The following is a 16281-nucleotide window of genomic DNA, read 5'->3' as shown; positions in this document are numbered from 1 at the left end:
ATGAATAACACCACCACAGTGCACCGTAACCGCTCGCTGATTGATTCACACGTCACGTCCCGTTCCTTCAACTGCCTCGTTTTGTGGGGCCAGACCCATGTGGCACTATAGTCGCGCTGACCTCACTCCAGGTTTCTTTGCACGTGTGGGAGACCTCTGGCAACATGCTGTCACACTTGTATTTGATCTCTTGCGTTGCTTTATCTGTCTCGTCCTTAAGTTTTTCACAGCAGTGTACATAGCGCCCGCTATTGCCGTTTATTTTTGGAGTACCCCAGAGAGGTCCGTTGCGTAACACCAAGGGGTACGCGCACTTCATGTTGAGAACCACTGTTGTAGCCCATGATGTAAAATGTCCACGTAATTTCGGCTTCCTCTTAATACTTTGTAGTTCGGCATTTGGTCTGAAAATAAACCTGAGAATAACAATAGGCATGCTATGTGTTTAACGATTATATTCAACGACAGTCGCCTTCAAGAAATCCTGAAGGCTGAATTTTTCTCAGGAAATGTATCCTTTAACGTGGAAGTAAATCTAATACTACAGATCGCGTGGATTATGAACTCTTAAATGTTATCTGACTATACCAGGATTCAATCCCGTGAGGCTTAACACCAGTCGTTTAAAATGAAGGTTGCCATCTTCACATAGCGTCAATTAAAAGTTGCATATAATTCCATCTTTATCACTATGTAAGTCAACTTTACGAGTTAGAAGTGTTATTCTCAGCGCTACTACCTTTCCGTCTAGTCAGGCTGCCGCAGTCCGTTAGTCCATCTGACTACCATTTTGTAAGATTGGGAGCTCATGAGAGTCAAGCTCACTGTTTCTACACAAAAGCCCCATACACTGAGATGGCTCGAGTTTTGTCTGTACATTGCTCAGAATTTGAAAAGAATCTTCTGTATCGTTCATGTCCACAGCAACAAGGAAATGCACTTTTTACTTTTCCGTAATTTCTGTCTGTCTGTCTGTCTGTCTGTCTGTTTTTTTTTTGCTATTGGCTTTACTTCGCACCGACACAGATAGGTCTTATGGCGACGATGGGACAGGAAAGGGCTAGGAGTGGGAAGGAAGCGGCCGTGGCCTTAATCAAGGTACAGCCCCAGCATTTGCCTGGTGTGAAAATGGGAAACCACGGAAAACCATCTTCAGGGCTGCCGACAGTGGGGTTCGAACCCACTATCTCCCGAATACTGGATACTGGCCGCACTTAGCGGCTGCAGCTATCGAGCTCGGTCTGTCTGTCTGTCTGTCTGTCTGTCTGTCTGTCTGTCTGTCTGTCTGTCTGTCTGTCTGTCTGTCTGTCTGTCTGTCTGTCTGTCTGTCTGTCTGTCTGTCTGTCTGTCTGTCTGTATATATGTATGTACCGGCTATGACAACACAGATATTCATGAAATTGTATTTTTGTTGCTAAGTCCATATCAACGCCGAGCCACGAGAAAATCGGCAAACAGAATTTAATGAAAATCGGTAAGCAGAGGCGGGGAATAAGAAACTACAGTCTAGGCTACTCATAATTTTATTCACCCTGGATGAAATGGTAGTTTAGGGGAAGGCGCCTAAAATTTAATTTTTAAATGCTTATGTTATTGGTCCTATCGAAAAGTACTACATAAAAAAAGTTATAGAGAATGCCATTTCCGATCATTTACGTTTTATTCAGTTTTACCGTACCGACAATATCGAAAGTGCATAACGTTGATCAACAATAATATTGCATTTACCATTGTTTGCTGTGATGTTCTTTGTCTCTTATGCTGCCACTCAACTCTGATAGATGTGATTACTGCTGCGTATAACAGCCTGACTGAATATAGACGGGAAATAGCTGGGGAGTTAGGAAAGTTTCGTCTTTAGCATGGCATTCCTATGGTTCATACATTTTCTGATACTGCTGGTACGTAACTCACTGGTTCATCATTCCAGCTATTCGATTCCTACTCTGACGCACTGTTTTGAATGAGCAGTGTGCACACTTAAGGCAGAAGCTCACTTAGTAGTGGTGGTAGCAATATGACCTGGTCCAGAATTACAATTTAGACATATTCCAAATTATAGCACCACAATTCACTAAATAACTCAACATTCAACCTTGAAAAGAACCGTTTCTTACGAAAAGCTTCTTCCTCTTCACTTCTATTAAATTCTACATTCATTTTATTCCAATTAGCAGTGAAGAGTGGACTTCTCTTCTGCCTTGGAGGAAAAATTTGACTCAAGTCAGATTTTTCCGTCGCCAGTGTAGTGAACTGATATTTTCCGACTCATCTGGTACTCCTAGGAAACAGATTAGTAAAAGAGCATAGTTTTTGCCCAGTGACTCTCCACTATTCGACCCCACACCCCATCCCACCGAAAAAAGCCGAAGGGTGTTCACTGATCACGACTGTCTGCGGCTTGGTCATTCCAGCTCTGGAACTTTGGACTGTTAGATCGGCAGCGTAATACTGTTCGTTAAAAGTGAGAAAAGTGGTGTTTTTTTTCATTGGATCGAGGCACTGGATCGAGTATTCATACGAAAGCATTGCTTTTAACTGCGCATTCCTACTTACGTCACTAATGACCTATGTTGCTTCCAGTTGGGAAAACCACTAAAAGAGTCTTTCTGAGGATATAACAAGGCAGGTGGAGAGTGAGTGTCTGCCATTATAATGAAAACTCTCCAACCTGATTGTGACAGATGGCAGTCAAGAGGGCCTACCAATACAATGAAAATTCCCGAACCTATTCTTCGTTTCTAGGGTAACGTTAATAGAGCTATGCACTTTTATACAATCTTGCTCACAACATGTACACTACCTAACCTAGAATTATGTATACAATGTAGAATTCCGTAGCGAAGCACGGGTATATCAGCTAGTACTTTAATAAACTGTAAGGTACTTACTCATCTCTCACCATGCACCATTTCAAGAGAATGCATTTTTTCCTCTTATAGCAACCTTAAATCTAATCTGTTATACGTTTAATGCAATAACACGCCAGAGACACAATAGCGAGACATAAAAGGGAACTTCTTACGTTCTAAAACAAGAACAGACTCCATAAAAACGAGCTTCATTATCAGAAAGCGTTGCTTTATTTCTATCATACTCGAACGGCCTTTGTAAGAGACTGATGAACACCACTCCAGACATACTTAACATGCAATGTCACGTAATCCATAACGGCAAAAAATTATAAAGGCCATACCTTCACACGGGAAACCTGCCTCAAATATTCACAGAAGAGCGACATCGTTAACTCACAACATGATTCCAGGAAAAACAAAAACTTAAGGAAACAATTCATTCTCGCCCGTGTTTTCATTAGAGGGCACAATGTGGCGATATCGATATTCGTTCGCGATGCCACGAAAGGACGAACACTGAGCTGTAGTCAGGTGATAATATCGTACGACTTCCATTCCAATTCTTTTGAGAAATTGCACCACCTGACGACAAGAGTGCCAATCTCTAACTCCTCCCCACCATGTCAATGCTACGATCGTGCTTCATGACGGCTAATTATAGAGCGCCGAGACCAACAATCACCAAGTGGTCATTAATGTACGCACCTAGGTTAATTACTTGCCGACACGAAAGACATGCTGAGTTACGGATTTTCTCGTCTTCAAGCTCTAGAATCTGCAACAAAAGGTACCGAAAGCAGCCAAAGGACGAGTGGAATTGAGAAACTCGTACTTTATCCACGTTTCCGACCACCAACCTCATTTACAACCACAACTACAGACACAATTCTATACAATTCAATACCGATCACACAGGTACTGTACAAATCGTATGGGATCATATAATTCTGAATCTCTTCGTCAATATATCTACGAACTGTAACTGTCCACCTTAGTTAAAAGCGTTCCTCATCATCATCATCATCATTATTAAAATCTATATAAATACAGTTTTAGGGGGTCAGCTGTCTGTAATGTTGTCTGTTTTGCTAATTTTTTCAATATTTATCCGTTTTAGGTCAACTCAAGACCGTATCAGTGGTTTTTATTTGTCGTGTCTGTTTGTTCCACCATCACAACGAAACGGCTGGATAGATCTCTACCAAACTTCATATTTAGCGTACACTCATCCCGTGGAAGGTTTTAATATGCATATGATTTAAAAATCTCTGAACAGACAGGGGGTTTATAGGAAACCCAGAACAGTTTTCTTCCATTTTATCTTATACTGTTGATTTTCTGTCAAATCCGTGGACTATATGGGAAACGTCCCTTCATTATGTGCAATTGCATTTTCTGCCACGTTAAAAAATTTCGCCGAGTTAAATGAATAGATTACGCGAGACGAAATTTATGTAAAGCGAACTGTGATTCGGAAGTTCACAGGGGGCCGAACTCGAGAAAAGAGAGCATGATCGCTAAGGCAGTGGAAGAAAATAACATGAAATACCAGGTAGATTGTTTAAATATATATATAATATATTATTAACAACTAACTGCTAAAATAGTAAATGGAGGACAAGGTCGCCATCTGCGTCTGATCGCAAGGAAGCAAAATAAATAAATACAGATATTCTACAAATAAGAAGAGAAAGTAGAAAGCATAGCAGAACATTACATATTTATATGAAAAGAACAGCGTTCTTGAATAACAAGAAGAGAAATAATCAACAAGCAAAACAAGTGGTCAGAAAAGGGCCAGAGTAGCAGTTACCGATAGGATAATAAGATTGCCAAGGGAATTCCAGACAGTAATTTCAAGAAGGAACAAGAAATAAAACGGCAGGAAACGAGCAGTTAACCGAAATCATCTGTTATATATAGAATTGATACTGAAGCAGTATTGGAGCTAACAGAATATAATATAACTTAATATGTAATATAATGTAATATAATTGAATTGATAATTGAATATAATTGAAAGCAGTCTTAACGGATATCAAGAATAAGAAGAGCAATTATAGAATGTCGAATTACTGGAGATATTGATATGGATTCTCGCGTATCATATTTGTATTTTGTTAAGCTTAGCTCAAGAAAGAAGGTCGACATAATGTGTAACTAGACCTGCAGTGGGCAATCTTGGAGATGAGTGTGACACGGAGGATCCAGCTCACTTGATGTGGAACGGGAGAGCTGATCTATGGTTTCCAGTCGGCCGAGTGCAGCAGCCTAGAATGGATGGCCGAGGAATCGTCGTTGAACCGGAGAATGATAAGCTAAGTTTTCCTAAATTACAGTTCTTAATTAAATTGATGCAGAATAATGTTAAGAAATTATGGCCTAAGATAGGTAATTATAATATTAATACAGTAATTGAAGTGTAGCCTAACCTTAAAATCTAGCTCTCATGATCGAGATATGTTAGGATCGATATACATCGATTGGAAGAATTGACAATGTGTATTAACGAGAATGTGATGCAATAACTATGGTAATTTTGCTTCTGATATCAGGAATGAGTAGAGTTCACTACTACATAAAAGGATCCTGTGATGAGAAGTGGATATCACAAATGGGTCAAATAACCTAATGTATATGCTGAAAGTCACTGTAATATGGTTGGGTAGAGATATGCAGCAAACCTATGTTATTTCTTGTCAGTGCAGAAACAGGAAGGAGTATCATAGTATACTAGCAGCTTAGATATCGTCATGGAAAGTAATATGTGATTCAGTGAAGTGAAGATGATTTTAGTTGATTAAAATACGTCGTGGGAAATGAATTTACGAGAAGAGATTATGGTATTTAAGAAGAATGGCTACGATATGAAGGTATTAGGGTTGAATTAAATGAGCTATGTGTTTTAATGAAAGAAATGAGAAATCGTCGAAGAGAATTGATAGGTATAAAGAAAGCAAAGAAGAGAGAGAATGAGTGTGAAATATATATTAAGACTGGATCGTGTATATGAAGTATTGTCTTGAAAAGAAATCTCATCGACGGAGTAGATAAATATATAATGTAGGCATATCTAACCAAGACTGGTGAATATGATGTCAGATAATCCTTACTACTGTATAACCATATGTTGAAAAAAGTTATTATGTTAGGAATTACCCTTAATAAACATCCCATATATGCATGTCACCAAGTAATATGCAGAGTATGATATGGAAATGATCAATATTTATATCAGACTTAAATGAGAGTTGTAATTAATTAAGAACTGACATAATTAGAATTCAGTCATAGATATTTATTGCCAGAGCTTTTGAGATACGGTTGAAATAATTTAATGCGGCATGGTCAGGCCAGTAGATGCCAGAATTTTATATGGCACGGAAACTAGAAAGCTTTACAGGTATACTTACAGTGCTTTAAGTTGCATTTGAAATTGTTGAGTGTCTGACAGACTAGAAGGGGCCCCGGGGGCTCTGAACTTTGGACCGTGGGTTGGCGACCACGAGGCCCTTAGCTGAGTGCTGGCATTGCTTCCACTTGTGCCGGGCTCCTCACTACCAACTATTCTATCCGACCTCTCTTGGTCAACTCTTGTTCTTTTCCGACCCCGACGCTATTAGGTTTGCGAGGGCTGGGGAGTCTTTCATTTTTACGCCCTTCGCGGCCCTTGTCTTCCTTTGACCGGTATCTTCATTTTTCGAAATGTCGGATCCCTTCCATGTTATATAGTGTTATATAGAGGATGGTTGCCCAGTTGTACTTCCTCTTAAAACAATCACCACCACCACCACTGACAGACTAGAAAGTTTTTAATTACACTTAATAAGTCGACACTGAAAATTATGGTTTCTCTCTTAACAAATCTTTAGGCTTATGTACAGGTAATAACATCATAAGTCATCTTCGTATCTGTTTACCTGAGAATCCCTGCACCTACATTTCTCCTCTGTTTTAGCCGTCTTATATCCGTAACTCATACCATAACAATTTATTGAGGGGTATTTTATTTTCAAATATATCCTTTTGGTATTTACATATTTGTCCTACACGGCTGCCCTCAGTTATGATCCTATTTTCTATTAATTTCAACTTTAACTGTATTACTTTCTTCCTTAATTACAGATAACACAAACGTTCTTCAATTTAGAGAGATTTACAACTTTGGTCCTACGACTTTTTGTCCTATCTCCATCCCTTATACGTTAAATAGAGCTATATTTCTCGTTTTCAAGTTAATTTTGTACTTTTTACATGTAGGCCTATATGTTATCGTTAAACACACTTATGAGATAGATTAATTATATGTGCTTATTAGAATTAAGGGTAAAAACTTGTATTTACGGTGAGATTTGTTGAATAATGTAAAATACAATCATATTCAGCACGCACATTTACACGACCAGTGACCATATGTCAATCGAATTTTATGATTCCAGCTGTCACATGAATATTAAAAAATAAAGTAATAATGTGAAAACTCTACCAAATTTCACATTATTTAATGTTTATAACTCAATCTACCCAAGAAGTCAGGAATTAAGTCAGGAAACAAAGCCTATACACAAATTAATGCACATGCACCTACAGACAACTACAATCAAAAAGATCCACAGAAGGTAGACGACTACTGGGAACAACTAAGGGAAGCTACAGCCAAAATTCCTAAGCATCATGTCAAAATCATTTTGGGAGATTTTAAAGCCCAATTTGGCAAGGAAAAGAAGTTCAGAACCATCGTGGGACTCTATCCAGCTCACCAGAGAACCAACAGAAACGGAGAAAGATTAACTGGCTCCTGCGAGAGTTTTGATTTAAATTACCACGAAAGAAAACGACTTGGAGATTCTCTAACTTCCTTTAGGGGAATTTCAGTTAGATCATGTAGTGATTTCAAGAAAAATCAAAGGTAAATTATGAATGTTAAGTCAAGAAAGGAGTTATTGACTCTGATAACCACTTATCTCTAGTTAAAGTCAAATTTCAACCTGACAGACCCAAAATCAGAACAAACAGGAAACTGCGAATCGACCCGGAACACTTAAAGAAAACTCGGGCTCGTTTATTGAAAATATATCAAACCAGAATCCATCCAACTGGTTAGAACTCAAAGAAGCATTTGTAGAAGCTTCCAAAAGTATAGGTATCCCTCCCAGGAAACGCAAACACAGATGGTGGAATGAAACTTGCGACAAGGCCATAGAACTTAGAACGAGAGCCTGGAGAGATTGGAATTCCCATACAACTGGAAAAACTGAGCAGGAACCAGAAACAAACCTCAAAAATCATCAGATGTGAGAAACGCAAATATAAACACAGAAGATTGGCAGAAATTGAACTGGAATTCAAAAAACCCACAAGAAAGTTTTACAGAACTTTCAGAGAAGAAATATCAAATTACCAGGTACCTAGTCTTTGTTTCAAATGTTCGAATGGAACTCTAGAAACAAATAACTAGGAAAATTGCAAACTGTTAGCAAACCATTTTCAGAAACTTTTAAACTGTGAATCTCCTGGAGAAAACTCACCTTTGAAAAATCCACACCAAATCCAGATTCAGAACCATCTACTTTAGAAGAAATCAAACAAATTATCAGTGAACTGAAAAATAACAAAGATCCAGGTGAGGACGGTATACTCGCCGAAATGTGGAAAATTGGTGGCGAAAGTCTTGCCTCGAAACTTCATGCTATTTATTCTCAGCGATATCTGGATCACGGAAAAGATTACTGAGAACTGGAAATGTGCAGTAATTCACCCACTTCACAACATTGTGACGTACCCACTTGGCCCACAGATGTATGACAAATTTATAACGTGGCGGGTCACTTTAATATTAAAATAAATAAATGATATGTCATTGTTTCTCCAGAAACAGTATCCGAAGGGCGCCAGTCTTCAAGCTTATGGCTTGAAAACAAAAGTAGATAATAAATAATAATAATAATAATAATAATAATAATAATAATAATAATAATAATAATAATAATAATAATAATAATGCGTAATGAGACTCAAAAAAACTCCCAGGGGTGAGGTGAACGGAACACAAATCATTAAGTACACTAACTTGGAATTTAAGGATCATTAATAATCATTTCGTAAAATACAAATTAAAACAGCTATTTATTAAGATGAACGGCGTTTTAACGACATCTGAACTTACGGAAGCAAAATAAAAATTGAATGAAATTAATTTTAAAAATGAACTGTTGCGCGAAGACTTGCAGTAACTTATGCAATAAGCTCACCATATGTAGACTCTGTTGTCTTGAAGCTGATGATATGTGGATCTCGTACCGGCTGCCTTCTCTGTTGTTGGATTCCAGTCCTACTTCTACATTTCCTGTCCTTAACACTTCCTACTGTACTCCTTACATAAAGTCGTAATGAGTCCTAATTTTAAGTGCAAAACCACCATGGGTTATGTTCATTCGTATTCTTCCGTATTACGGAACAGTAGCGTAGCTAAATTCATAATAATGGCTCTTCTGCCCTATACTAGTCAAAAACCGGTCTCCCGTTGACTACCTCTCGTCATTGAGATAACAAGTCCCAATGAGAGTAACTTTTGAGTAGAATATACTCAGATGCGAAGTGAACTAAGTTAAAATCTTCTCCGACGTGCAGACGTAGAATCGTAGTAAGAGTCTCTTCCAAGAGTGAGAATCAGAATGTCCAATAAGAATGTGAAAACGACTGCTAATGCTAATAAGAATCTGAATGTCTTCTCCAGCTCTTGTCGGTGGTATATATCGGTTCAAAAGTCTCCTTCCATCAGCCATATCACATGGTCCAGTAAGATTCGAGGTCTCATCCCTTCTCCGATGTATAGCTGTGAATCCATCATGTTGCTTCATTACGTTCATTCACATAGGATGAACTTTCCCGCTGAAATAAAGCGTCCCGAAGCGGAGTTTGAAAAGTGGGTGTAAATAATGTATCAACTGTCTCTTCATGAGGTGGAGAGGGTAAGATCTCTCGTAACCTCGATGACGTACTTTTCCTGGAATTGGGCTGAAATTAGCCTGCTGACTCTGGTCACCTCACAACGGCTATTGGAAAATTTACTGCAAGTTATAAATATGCATGATGTTGAAATACTTTACCCAATAATTTGTTCGTTCAGAATACGTTATAGCCGCGATACAAAGAAATGAAATGATGATTGAAATGGATGATAAAAACCCTATATATATATACAGATATTAATTTAAACATGACCTATCAGTGATTAAATATACACATCTTATCAATTAATTACATAGTTCAATAATTGAAAACATTCAGTGATGTCCCAAACATCACAACATCAACAACTATAGGGGTATCTCCTTAGCATCGGTTACCTACAGCATTTTCTCCAAAGTTCTACTGAGAAGACTTGAAAGACAAACAGATCATCTCGTTGGAGAATACCAGAGAGATCATGCACAAATGCGCAAAACTAGCAAACAGTGATCACCTTCGTAGACTTTAGAAAAGCATATGACTCCACAGACCGACAGACACTTTTCAAAGAACTCGAAGAATTTAAAGAAGACAGAAAAACAAGAGAATTGATCAAACAAACATTAACTGACACTACTTCCAAAGTTAAATTCTTAGGAGAAATATCTGAGACTTTCGATGTCAACACAGGGGTTCGACAAGGAGATGGACTGTCATCTCTCTTGTTCAATCTTGTTCTAGGAAAAGTAATCAGAAGCTGGGAAAAAGAAGTGAAAAGAATAAGTCTTGGTAGACAACTGAAAAACAGAATTCGCGTGTGGTGTCTAGCTTTTTGCAGACGACCTACTATCTCCCGGATGCAAGCTCACAGCTGCGCGCCCCTAACCGCACGGCCAACTCACCCGGTTTTGGCAGTTTCTAATACTTTCATAAAATAGTCAGATGGATTAACAGGCATCTGGCTATCTAGACGCAAGGATGACAAACCTTTTCCGACAAGCGTGTCAACTAAGGTCCTTTTTATTACTTTTTACTGCCTAGTGTGCCACCGGTTAATTTTATTTAATATCATCATCAAATGCCCTCATTTCACCTCGTTTAGGTATATGATTGCATTGCATATAAATCCATTGGAGTGGATGTTTCATTTTATTTTGCAAACATCAATGAAAATTGCAATTCAAAAAAGTAAATTTTATGAATAACATTATTTTGATTCAACCTAATAAAATGTATGAAAATTAATTGTGACATACTTCTTTATTAATTTTATTAAAGCGTAATGCCAAAAATATAAAAACTTGTTAATAATTAATAATGTTACTGGCTTTACGTCCCAGTAACTACTTTTTCTGTTTTCGGAGACGCCGGAATTTAGTCCCGCAGGAGTTCTTTTACGTGTCAGTATATCTACCGACACGAGGCTGACGTATTTGAGCACCTTCAAATACCACCGGACTGAACCAGGATCGAACCTGCCAAGTTGGGGTCAGAAAGGCCAGCGCCTCAACCGTCTGAGCCACTCAGCCCGGCGATATACCACAGTTAGGCACACACGAACGAGAGAGAGAGATTTTAAAGGACCTCGGTGAACTGATCGAATAGCCCGTTCATTGTGAAAAATGAAATGTTTGAGAGGACAGCAATTCAAAAATTATCCGAGAGATAACATGCATTTCATGGATATTAGAACTGCCATAATTTTACTACCTCTGATGAAATGTAGATGGTGATTTAAAATATCCATGAATAAATAAACTAAATTCACTCCTGAAAGAGTAATTGTTGTTGTAGCAGAAACGTGAGACGGGAAAGTACCGTACTGAACACTTCATTGACAGTAACTATGCGAAGGAGCATATACTGTGCACTAATATTTTACAACAGTCATTTTATACGCAACGCTACCTGTAACGAAGAAATCTCAACGTGCTTACTAAGGCTCTACAGAGTCCTTACATTTAGTTTCAAGCGAACCTGTTCTCTGGTTCTCAGCTTCGATATGGAACTTCAACTGTGAACTTGAGATGGTTGTTGTACATATTCTATATAAAAATGTATTCATCATATGATAAATAAATAAATAAATAAATAAATAAATAAATAAATAAGTAAATAAATAAAGATAATGACAATATAGTAAAGTATAAAAACCTCTTCAAAAAACTTTATTTTAGAAGAATAAATCAATAAATTCGTGAATTTTATATTGACTGCAATGTGTATTATAACTACTGTAAAGATCCAATCTAACTTTTTAAACATATCAAGGTAACCTTCTAATTACACGAGGCATAACAAAAGGCCATGTTATGCATACAATTCGAATTGCAAGAGCGCAACATGGAAGCTCGATATGTGCCCAATACAGGTGAGTACAAGCAAGCACTGATCACTGATCCAATGAGTTTTTAAGCTAAGTTTTTCAAGTCCTACGCTTTTAATAAAATAAAATATAACAAAATAGAATAAAATAAAAGTCGATACTTTTGAGATCATTCATAAAACGCTGAGGCTAGTCTCTGTAAGGTCATTGCGAAAGAAACCATGGAGAGTTTCCTAAGTCATGGTTGCTAGGTACGAAGGATCTTTTAACCTACATGTGCCTGATCAACTAGTAGTATGTATCAGAATGTCACACTATGCTTGAGTGAAGCTTTGGATAATTGGTATCCGAAGACTTCTTTCCAATGGAACTAGCAAGGATAGTACTCGGTATTACCGAAATACACAAAAGGAGCAATAACCTACCTGAAGGCAAAAGTTGAGCTCTAGTTCGGTGTCCAACAAACCATTGGGAGGTAGAAGCATCTCGTTGGAACGCAGCGTCCTCTTCGAACTCTGTAAAAGAAAAAAATGACCGTGTAAAAAAGGGGTATATTTTTAAAATGGTTAAAAAGGATCTGTAATCAGTCCAAATAATCAGAGATGTTTAAAACGAATTGGGTGTATGAGAGGTAAGGAAATGGCAGTTCTTGTACGTTAGGTGTCATTCCAACATGCGTCAGTTGAAGTGTACTCACATAAAAAAAAAATTCCAGGGTGCACAAGAGCCTAATTCGAAATTTCTTCCTCTTCTCATCTATTCTTACGAGTTCAAGTAAATCTTATTTCAACCATCCTATGCCTTAAAAACTCACTGTTTCTTCAAGAAATTAACCCTTTTCTGTCTAATAATATTTGTAAAATAAATAAATAAGCCTTGTGGCGACATCATCTCAATCTACAAGGATATAGTTTTATGGTAATTGTGTTTAGATTGTTAGAACCTATAGTTCAGTTATTATGAGTTTCGACTTGAAGTTTGAGCGCTGCCTTTTGGCGGAGGGTAAGTGAATTAATCAACAGCCAATCATAGGCAACTGATCGCTTCGATAGAGCGCGTTAGATTCCAGTTCCGGTTAGCAATGTTGTCAATCTGTTGTTTACTGTAACCACGTGCTATCAGCTGTGTGTTGTATTGTGCTCAGTTCTTTAGGCGGCCTTTGTGTGTTTTTGTGCTCGGTTGTTCGTTTATATTTCGTAGTGTAGAATTTATAGATTTATTGTTTTGTATTTTAATAGTATAGCGCGTTATATTGTAGTGAATAGTGTGTAACAAGGTACAATAGTGATCTAGTTTATAGTAGCTTAGTTTAATATTTCGTTCGATAGTTATATAGTAGGTTAATTTTAGGCCTGTGTGTGAATTTCATATTCTGTCATGTCGATGCCTACGTCTAAGGATGAAGCTCCCAAGAGAAGAACGCCGTTCGGACGCGGTACCAGCGCGCTGGCGGTACTCCACTAAAGAGCCAGGCCCGGGAAATTGTCTGCAATTGCCATTTTAACGCCATAGAACTGATTTTGGGCCAACTGAAGGATTATGTAGCCGAGAATAACCGACTCTTCTCAGTTTCGGAAGTTGAAAGACTTATTTTCGAAATCGTAGGCCGTATAAGTGCGGAGGACTGGAGCAACGTTTTGACACACACGAAATCCGAGATGATTAAAGCTTGGGAGAAAAAAAGTCTCACAAACGATTACAATGCCGATAGTGTCTCAGAAATGAGTGGTGTGTTCCCTTTGTAGGATTATTTCCTTCCTTAGGGGAAATTGAATCGAACAGCAACGCGAGGTCTTCTACATGGTGAGTAGAAATTTAATTTAATTTTCTCACGTTTTATCTGTTCGAGCATTAACATATTTTTATCCTGTAGCGTTATCCTACATGTGTTGTGTATTGCTGTTCATCTCACGTGAATTATGTATGTTACTACAAAGAATAAATGATTATGGACATATTCCAGTATATACATTTCCGTTCGTGTTGTGTATTGTAAATCAGCTGTTTGTATTCGTAGAAGTTTGGCACCACCATCTGACTTCCGGTTAACTGTCAAGTCGAAACTCATAAAAACGGAACTATACTGATGACAACTAAGCTTTCACCCGCTTACGTGGTGAATATTTTATATTTTGATTGTGATAACTGCCTGAAAATGACTGGCTCTTGTTCAAGTTTGTCGAAGCTTGTAGCTTACTACATAGAACGTAAGTATTATTCGGTGGCTGAAATGCTATTTACTTACAGTCTAACCTTCACATATTTACCAAGCGAGTTGGCCGTGCGGTTAGGGGCGCACAACTGTGAGCTTGCATTCGGGAGATAGTGGGTTCGAACCCGACTGTCAGCAGCCCTGAAATTGCTTTCCGTGATTTCCCATTCACACCCTAGGCAAATGCTGGGGCTGTACCTTAATTAAGGCCACGGTCAGTTCCTTCCCACTCCCAGTCCTTTCCTATCCCATCGTCGCCATAAGACCTATCTGTGTCGGTGCGACGTAAAGCAAACTGTAAACTTCACGTATTTAAAGAAGGTATGGAAATCAACACTCAATTTAGTGACTTAAATACTTTCTTCGGACGTACATGCACATGCGTATGTATGTATGTATGTATGTCAGTAATCAATATTATATGATATCCATAACCATGTGGACGTATATTACGTGTATAACATGAAAATAATTACTCATTTTAGGCCTATACGTTGTTGTTTGCCAGTAAAATTAATTCCGGCAGTTACGGATTAATAACGGTATTCTAATATGAAGCACATTTACATATTCCAGCAGCCAGAGTAAGTTACTTTATGGGAATATTTCTGTCAGAAATCGCTATCCATAACTATGTGTACTCACACACGTACTACGAGAAATGGTGGGATATATGTTAGGTATTTTGCCCGTAGGCTGGTTTGATCCTTAACAGCTCCGCCATCAGCTGCCACAGATGGCCTACGCCTCACTGATAGCACATACTAGGGAAATGAGGAGAGAGGTAGGAGTAAGGCCACGGGATTATCAGCCTTTTCAAACATAAATCATTGGGTTGTATATATAAAAGCAGGCATCAGTTCAAAACATTCTACACCTGGCGACACTTCGGCTACATAAGCACGAAAAATGAGCAGTTGCTGGACATTTATATGACACAGGTCAAAAGTATAAAATATACAAAAAAAAATCATTATTTTACAAACACATCCAAAAGGGATCAAATTTTAAAAACTCGATTAATATATTAATATATCTCAACACATACTCAATGATAACATTGAAAATGATTATTTAAAAACAATATTAAGATTTTCTTTTAGAATTTTGCTTTACGTCGCACCGACACAGACAGGTCTTACGGGGACGATGTGATAGGAAAGGGCAATAGGAAGGAAGCTGCCGTAGCTTTAATTAAGGTACAGTCCCAGCATTTGCCTGGTGTGAAAATGGGAAACTACGGGAAACCATCTTCAGGGCTGTCGGCAGTGGGGTTGGAACCCACCATCTGCCGCATGCATCTACACAGCTGGGCGCCCCTAACCTCACGGCCAATTACAATCAATTTTTATTGCTTTTACAAGACGCCGACTGCTAAGTGTTTTGGTCTGAAAAAGGATTCATCACCATCCTGTAAATCTTTCAACGAAGGTCTCACGCAATTCTCAATTGCCAACTGCATAAAGATTCTACCCCGTAACCTTCGGCAAAGAATCTGCGCTAAGCAACTAGCTGCTTACTAACTTAAATGTAACATGAGTAATTTGTGCATGACAGGCAGCACAGTTATATCGTCCGTCTGCTCGCAAGCAACCGCAATGGCGTCAAATCAAAATGGTTGTACACTGTACCTGAGGCATACGATTTTAAACACCACCACCCCGACGTCCTTCTATAAACAAATGGTTTTTCATCACACGGAGCGTTAGTCCACAAGAGAGGCTTCATACCAATCAATCATTCACTAGTGATCTGCAATTAGGACCGCCCAGGTGGCAGATTCCCTATCTATTGTTTCCCTAGCCTTCCTCTTAAATGACTGCAAAGAAATTGGAAATTTATTGACTATCTCCTTTAGTAAGTTAATCCAATCCCTAACTTACCTCCTTTTAAACGAATACTTGCCCCAATTTGTCCTCTTGAATTCCAACTTTATC

The 16281-nt window shown here is 38.3% G+C and overlaps 1 protein-coding gene across 1 annotated transcript in view; it reads right to left on the bottom strand.

Annotated features, from left to right (window-relative positions):
* KrT95D (phosphofurin acidic cluster sorting protein KrT95D) overlaps nt 1-16281 on the bottom strand; it is a 368788-nt gene that overhangs the window by 277028 nt on the left and 75479 nt on the right. Inside the window, exon 3 of the mRNA XM_068225917.1 lies at nt 12558-12647. Within this exon, the coding sequence (XP_068082018.1) occupies nt 12558-12647 (90 nt within the window). The remainder of the gene's footprint in view (nt 1-12557; nt 12648-16281) is intronic.

The sequence above is a fragment of the Anabrus simplex genome, chromosome 1 (assembly GCF_040414725.1).
Source record: "Anabrus simplex isolate iqAnaSimp1 chromosome 1, ASM4041472v1, whole genome shotgun sequence".
In the NCBI taxonomy this organism is placed as follows: Eukaryota; Metazoa; Arthropoda; class Insecta; order Orthoptera; family Tettigoniidae; genus Anabrus; species Anabrus simplex.
The sequence above is the reverse complement of the archived record's forward strand: the minus strand, read 5'-3'. Positions and strand labels throughout refer to the sequence as shown.